The 8,022-nt window shown below is 43.4% G+C and overlaps 2 protein-coding genes across 2 annotated transcripts; both read left to right on the top strand.

The window, feature by feature from the left end:
• The first annotated feature begins 971 nt into the window (after nt 1-971).
• LOC120966840 (uncharacterized) lies at nt 972-4,615 on the top strand. The gene is made up of 3 exons (XM_040393396.1): nt 972-3,032; nt 3,658-3,862; nt 4,560-4,615. Exons 1-3 carry the CDS (start codon nt 972-974, stop codon nt 4,613-4,615), a joined length of 2,322 nt encoding a protein of 773 aa, XP_040249330.1.
• Nucleotides 4,616-5,351: 736 nt separating this feature from the next.
• On the top strand, nt 5,352-7,820 carry LOC120967368 (uncharacterized). The gene is made up of 4 exons (XM_040393937.3): nt 5,352-5,464; nt 6,735-6,806; nt 6,900-7,182; nt 7,275-7,820. The coding sequence occupies exons 2-4, from the start codon at nt 6,744-6,746 to the stop codon at nt 7,643-7,645; spliced, it is 717 nt and encodes a 238-aa protein (XP_040249871.1). The 5' UTR covers nt 5,352-5,464; nt 6,735-6,743; the 3' UTR covers nt 7,646-7,820.
• Nucleotides 7,821-8,022: the final 202 nt, after the last annotated feature.

The following is an 8,022-nucleotide window of genomic DNA, read 5'->3' as shown; positions in this document are numbered from 1 at the left end:
CGTGGGCGACCTGCGGTGGTGGGGGCGGGCGTAGGAACAACGCCCACGCAAGGAGAGGCTCGCCGAGTATGGGGGACTCGCCGCCGCCGAGCATGGGGGACTCGCCACCGCCGCAAGCAGACCTCGCCCACATATGCACTCCTCTCCTCCCCCCCTCTCCTCTCCCCCTCTCATCTCTGTTGATGTCATTGATTTGATGTAGATCTGTTAGGAGAATCTCCACACACACACACACACACACACACACTGATTTGATATAGGTTTGTTGTAAGCTTGGAAAAATCTCTTGGAAATGGCATTGATGAATTTGCTAGAAATTGTGAAGAGAATTTCTGTTGATGAAATTGTTAGGAGAATTGTTGTTGATGAAATTGTGAAGAATTCTTTTGGAATTTAGTCAATTCATAGTGGTGAATTATGTTGTCAGCTATCAATAGAACAGAGCTCTCTGTTCTATTTTGTCCAAGAGTAAAATGCGTTAATGAAATTGATGTTGTTCTTTCCCTGAAACAGGATCCTGAAATTGATGTTGCTCTCTGTTCTAAATTCTTGATTTATTTTGTCCATGAGTAAATAATGAATGCTGAGTAAATAGGATCCTGATCCATTTGACTGATTCATGCCATGAGTAAATATTGAATGCTGATTTATTTTGTCCACCAAGTTGGACTAAAGTAGTGTGAAATTGGAAATAGTTGAATGTCGTGGTTAGGCAGTTAGCATATAAAGTTGGGTGCCATTACTGCCATCCATTTTCATTAATTAATGTTGATGCACTTAGATTGATTTCCTAAGTTGCAACAATTTGTTGTCTTTGGCAGATGGACAGAAGCTAGATTAGAAAAGGAGTTAGAAAGTTTTCGAAAGAACATATGAAAGGAGTTGATGATTTCATGGCATTTGTTCGGGCAAATTTTGCCAAAGATGCTCACATTCTTTGCCCATGCTGCAAATGCCTCAACTGTTCAAGAATGGCTCAAGGAAGAGTGGAAGATCATCTGCTTCTTAATGGGATGTCCATCACATATGATAGATGGATATATCATGGAGAACCTTTAGATGGACAACCTCAACATTTTGAAGCTGATACACAAGCCCCTCATATGATGGGTGGTGGTGATGCTGGCATTGATTTCATGGAAAAGGTTTTGCGAGATAATGTTGGTTTGGAGGAAGAGGATGGGCATCAAGATGATAGGATTCCTAACCTATTGAAGGGTCTGTACGATGTTGAAGATCGTGTTGATGGAGAGAAGTCGTTGTTTGCTGAGGTGTTAGAGGAGGCCAAGCGCGCAGCTCATGAAGGGGGTAAATTTTCAATATTTACCTTCACCGTGAAGTTACTCCACATCAAGTCTTTCTACCGGATTAGCAATGCTGCATTCAACGCAATACTCCGCCTTTTGAGCTTGCAATTCCCTGATAGCTGTGTTCCCAGATCTTATGATGAAGGATTGAGCATAATCCGCAGGCTGGGGCTAGGTTATGTTTCAATACATGTGTGCCCAAATAACTGTGTCTTGTTTCGGAAGGATTTAGCAAAGCATGACAACTGTCCAAAATGCAATGCCTCTAGGTGGAAAGATGCTGATGGGAAGAAGTCAATACCGGAGAAGGTACTGAGGCACTTTCCGTTGATACCAAGGCTGCAACGGATGTTTATCTCGAAGAAATCATCGCTGGAGGTACAATGGCACAAGCTGAAGCGGCAACCTGTGGACAATGAGCTGAGCCATCCAGTGGACGGAGAGGCATGGAAAGAGTTTGACAGTATACATTTAGATTTTGCTGCAGATCCAAGGAACATAAAACTTGGCATTGCCACAGATGGCTTTAATCCGTTTGGGAATATGAGCACGTCTTATAGCATGTGGCCAGTTTTTGTGGTGCCGTACAACCTGCCACCATGGGCATGCATGGATCAGTCCAACTTCATGATGCCGTTGCTTATCCCGGGTCCAGAGTCTCCAGGAAAGGATTTTGATGTCTTTATGGATCCCCTTGTAGAAGAACTGCTCCAGCTCTGGACTGGTGTACCAACATACGATGCCTTGAGTCTGGAAGAAAAGTTCAATCTACGTGCTGTAATCATATGGTCCATCCATGATTTCCCGGCGCTGCACACTCTGTCTGGGAGGATCACAGCAGGTTATAAGGCATGTGTGCATTGTGACAAAGACCCTTGCTCAAAGAGAATAAGGAGCAAGATCTGCTATGTTGGGCACCGCCGCTTTCTTCCCCGAAACCATCGTGGGCGAAGAAGCAAAGATTTTAATGGTGAGAATGAAACCCGTGACAAGCCAGCTGAATTCACTAAAGAAGAGCTAGAGCAGCAACTTGAAAAGGAGAAAGATGTGAGACCAGGAAAGCTTGTGAAGAAAAGAAACCATGAGGAAGGTCAATGTTGGGACCGGAGGTCTTGTTTGTGGGACCTGCCATACTGGGTTGATCTGAAATTAAGGCATAATCTCGATGTAATGCACATTGAGAAAAACATATGCGAGAATCTGCTAGAGACATTTTTGAACATTGAAGGGAAGACAAAGGACACGGTTAGTTCTAGGCTTGATTTGGAGGACATGGGCATAAGAGAAGATTTGCATCTACAGCACAATGAAGATGAAGATTCATTTGAAATGCCACGAGCATGGTATACAATGAGTAAAGAACAAAAGCTTGCATTCTGTGAATTCCTAAGAGTGGTGAAATTTCCAGATGGTCATGCTGCTAAAATAGCAAAGTGTGTTACTTCTGATGGATTCAAGCTTTCAGTACTGAAAACACATGATTGTCACAACCTCCTCCAAAGGATTTTACTGGCGGGCCTCCGAGGAATCATGGACAAGGATATATATGAAGCGGTTGCTGAGCTGGGAAATTTCTTTAGAGAACTATGCTGCAAAACACTCAAGTTAACTGTACTAGAAAGACTTGAAAAAGAAATCCCAATTATTCTTTGCAAGCTCGAGAAGATTTTCCCTCCGGCTTTCTTCACCGTGATGGTCCATTTGGCGGTGCAGTTACCAAAAGAGGCAATGCTTAGAGGCCCTGTGCAATACGGTTGGATGTACCCAATCGAAAGAAGGCTGCTTACTTGTAAGCGTTATGTGCGAAACACGGCAAGACTTGAAGGTTCTATTTCTGAAGCATATGTCGTTGACGAGAGCTTGACTTTTTGCTCTAGATACTTTGGCGATGTGGAAACAAGATGGAACCGGCCGGGCAGAAATAGAGAGCGGTCTGATTCGCAAAGTGGTGATGTCTCTGTTTTCAACCATGGTGTGAACTTTCTTGGAGCCTCACAATACTTGGAGGTTGGTGATGAGTATGACAAGATGGTTTGGTATGTGCTCAGCAATTGCGCCGAGGTTCTACCACATATCGAGTACGTTATATCTTGTGCACTCATTATATATATTTTTTGCTTGGGTTGGCACCAGCCTAATGTTTTAATTCACATGTTTTGTTTGCATTGCATGAAATGCAAGGAAGAGTTAAATCAGTAAGAAAGCAAGATGAATGTTGATAAAAGGGTTGCCAAGGGGTTTGCTAATTGGTTTAAGAATCATGTGAGATCTTTAGCCACATGTTTGATGTTTTTTGTGTTATTCACCAATTATTAAATACCATTGTTTGCTAAATGGTTTATTTGTGCAGATTGGAAAGTTGCATGAGGAGAAGAAGGTCAGTGATGATCTATATGCTTTGGCATGCTTACCGGATAAGCGAGTGAGAGTGTATTCAGCATGCATTGCTGACGGTGTCCGGTACCACACTGTTGACCGCGAGGAAAAAAGGAAGAGACGGAATAGTGGAATCATCACTGAGGGGTCACATGATCGTGAGATCATTGACTTCTATGGTCAGTTGAGAAGCATCATAGAGTTGCAGTACAACTCTAGTGGAGGCATCCATCGCTCGGTTGTCTTATTTCGCTGTGGCTGGTTTGAGCTTGGTAGCAAGAAGAAGAGAGACTCTTTTGTCAAATATGATGGCCACTTCAAAAGCATCAACACTGGAAGGTGCTGGTATAAGAGTGATCCCTTTATTCTAACAACACAAGCAACAATGGTGTTTTATCTGCCAGGCACTCTTTTGCACGGAAAATGGCGAGTTGTGCAAAACTTTGAGCACAGACACTTGTGGAGTGTGACTGAAACTGAAGTGGAAAAGGGCCCCGGTGATGGTGGACTAACATACCAAGATGATGACTCTACGGAAGTTCCGTTGTAAGCTGATGATGACTCTATGGAAGTTCCGGTGCAAAGCAGAGTGCGAAGGGACCGGGAACGTGTGATCGTTGATGCTACAACAGTTGAAGGCATCAAGAAAAGAAGAAAGGTGGTAGCAGATGGACATGAGAGCGAGGATGAGGAAAACAGGACTGATCATACTATGCTGCAATATTGTAGTGATGATGAGGAAAATAGGAGTGGGCATAGAGTTCCTTGTTTTCGTATCGACGACGATGAGTAGCAAAGGTAAATTTGGTCTCCTTGGTGAGCTAATGCTATTACTACATGTTCCTGATGTAGTTTTTGTACTGCAATTTTCTCCAGGTAGCAAAATGCATGAGACTGATGGTTGTAGTGATGGAGAGGTAGATGATGGTTGATCATGATGTTTCAGGGAAAATCATGTAGTTTTGGTGATCATGATGGCTCTAGTGATGGAGAGGCAAAATGCATAGTGGCTCTAGTGATGTAGTTTTGGTGCCATTTTCTTAGTTTTGGTCAGAAGTGTTGGTTGTGATGATCCTGAAGTTGTAATGCAAAATGATGTTGTAATGATCCTGAAGTTTTTTTGAACTGAATTGAGATGTTGGTGCAAAATAGTGATGTTGTTTTTTGTTGTGATGATGAAGATGTTGTTGTTGGTAAAAAATCATGTCATGGAGGGATGTTGTTTTGGTGCAAAATGATGATGTCTGAATATTTTGGACTGATCATATAGTTTTCAGAGTTGTACCAGTGGGCTAGGAAGAGGATACTGGTCTTCTCCTCTATGCCATCTCTTTTAAAATCATCAAACTAGTCAGGTATCAAACACACACCTCGCTGACAAGTGGGCCACTCGACCCACTCACTGACAAGTGGGCCATTTTGCTACTCTACCCAAGCTACCAAAAAATATGCGCGAGCGGGGGCTCGAACCCACGATCTGGCGCTTATTTCGCTGTGCTTCTACCACTGGGCTAGGAAGAGGCTGTTGGTTTTGTAATCTATGCCCACCCGTTTCAATATACCAAACCAGTCACGTAGCAAAAACAGAACTTGCTGACAAGTGGACCCACTCTTTTCCCCACTCCTCCTCTCCACTCGACCCGCTCCTCCTCTCCATTCTCCACTCGACCCACTCCTCCTCTCCGCCGCATCCCCTTCTCCTCCATCGATGGCGATAGCCTCCCACTGCCACCGACTCCTTCCTCTCCCTCCGTCGCCGACTCCTTCCTCTCTCTCATGAGGTATGAATCCTTCCTCTCTCTCTCTCTCCTTCCTCTTAACTTAGTTTTCTGCTACTAGTTTGATTAGGGTTCTTGCCCCCGCCTAGATTGGATTAGATTAGATAGCGATTGGATTAGATTAGGGTTTGATTTGGTTAGGGTTTGATTAGGACTGCATTAGATTAGATTAGGGTTGGATTAGATTAGGGTTTGATTAGTGGGAATTTATTCAGTTAAGGATTATGGTTCAAATTATGGATATGAATCCGCCGACACCTTCCTCTGTTCAAATTTGATACTCCCTCTAATCCATCTTAATTGTCACTGGTTTAGTACAACTTTGTACTAAACTTTTCTGATATGGGATATTTGATACATTTTTTTAGTACGAGATGGAGTAGCTAATTGGTGTTTCTGATCTTAATTTTGGGCGCCTAGCTTGGTTTCCATGTAGTACTGTACTAGTGGAGTGTAGGCTCTACTTGCCATGAGGATTTTTTATTATTTTTGGTTGGGGTTAGATGCACTAGGTTGTGTTTAATTAAAGTATCAGGAAAGCTCAGTGACAGATTTGATGATGAAATCAACCTTGTTTGCCTCAATGTAGCTTGCAAGGCAATGCCTAATGCTGGCCTTCCTCTTTGGATTGTGACATAAATATACATGTAGTGCTGAAAAGTAGAAATGAGTGTGGTTTTGACTTGCCATGAAGAAATGTTGATATTTATGGTTAGGTTTGATGCAGTAGGTTGTACTCCCTCTGTAAAGAAATTTGTGCCTTAATACCTTTTCTGCCATTTATAGTAGATTTATAGATATGTTCAGATATGTTTATGCCAATGTTCAAATATGGATGGGTTTAGATAGGGATATTTTCTGTCATTTATGCCAATGTTCAGATATGTTCATTTATAGATATGTAACAATGTCCATTTATAGTAGATATGGTTCTAGCTGTGTTCTGGTCCGTTTGTAGTAGATTTAAGTGTTGTTGCTGTTGGTGGTCACCTGATGATGTTGCTGTTGTTATTTTTGTTGTGGTTACCTTATGGGTGTTGTTGATGTTGATGGGTGCACATGATGTTGTTATTCTTGTTGCTGATGATGATTGCCCCTTTGCCAAGATATAGTAGGAGCAAATTGAGGCCATTGCCATTTATAGTAGTATTCCAAATTGAGGCCCTGGCAAACACATCTAGTAAATATTCTACTTTTTTGAAGTGCTTGTTTCCTATTTATGTCCAGTCCGGTTTATGGTAACTTGCTGTTTAATTACAATGTTGCTTTTCAGAGAAGTGAGATGGCTGGCTTGGAAGGTTTGGAGTTCTTCGAGATCGTAATTGAGAAATCTTGCAGTAGGCAGGTATATTTATCAACACTCATCTCTTTAATTATCATCACTCTGCTGTCTAGTGCTTGATTAGCACAATTAACCACTGCTTGACCCTCGCTGCAGAGGCTGCCTGACAAGTTTGCGAAGATGCTCGCCGGCCGTGAGCCCCACAAAGTGAAGCTGCGGGAGACCGGTAGCGGGCTTCGCAGGCTGTGGGACGTGTTGGTGGTGTTCGATGGCGAAGGCCACATGTACCTAGGGCCCGACTGGGATCATTTCGCCCGCGCCCATGAGCTACAGCTCGGGCACTTCCTTGTCTTCCGCTATGACGGCGACGCCATGTTCACCGTGAAGATGTTCGACAACACCATGTGCCGCATGTACTACCAGCACGACCACGATGCCAGTAAGCTCGCTGCCTCTCTTCTTCCTGTCCTTTTGGCTTCCTCTACCAGCACGACGACAACACCATGTTCACACTTTGTTGCATTTGGCCAGGCAATGGGAGCAGCAACGGGGATGACGAGGAGCAGAGCGGGGATGACGAGGAGCAGCCTATTCTGGCTGACGACGACCCTGCTATGGTGGTGCCGGATGATGACCTTGCTATGGTGGTGGCTGACGACGACCCTGCTATGGTGGTGCCGGACGACGACCTTGCTATGGTGGCTGACGACGACCTCGCGATTGTGGTGCCTAATGATGACCTCGCAATGGTGGTGCCTGACAATGACCTCGTGATGGTGGTGGCGCCTGCAATCCCACAGCTTGGCGACAGGACCATGCCAATTGTGGTAGAGGAGTATATCCACATTGGGATTCGCCACTCTGAGCGCATCAGGTTGATGAAGGAGAAGAAGGAGGAGTGAAGATGTTAAGAAATGAAGTGGCAATGTTAAGCATGTTAGATTTAAGCTTGTTAGTGTAATCTGAACATGTCAATGTTAAGTATGTCAGGTTTAATTTTGTGCCTGCTCATGGATGCTGTAGGACAGTGTCATCTAAACATGTCAGTTTCTTAATTATGAATATTCAGTTTGGTAATTGATGGGAATTGAAATTTTTTATGCATGCTCATGGATGAAAGATAAAATTATGGGTTTTTGTGCATGCTCATGTATGAAACAATATAAGTTTCATTTTTTGAATGCTAAAAACATGACTCAAACCCTAGCCACGGACGACCGCCGCAACGAAATCGGCCGGTTTTTGAAAACACCGTAAAAAATTAAAAAAAAATCAAAAA

This window comes from Aegilops tauschii, chromosome 6, assembly GCF_002575655.3.
Source record: "Aegilops tauschii subsp. strangulata cultivar AL8/78 chromosome 6, Aet v6.0, whole genome shotgun sequence".
NCBI lineage: Eukaryota > Viridiplantae > Streptophyta > Magnoliopsida > Poales > Poaceae > Aegilops > Aegilops tauschii.
This window is presented reverse-complemented; position numbering and strand designations above follow the sequence as displayed.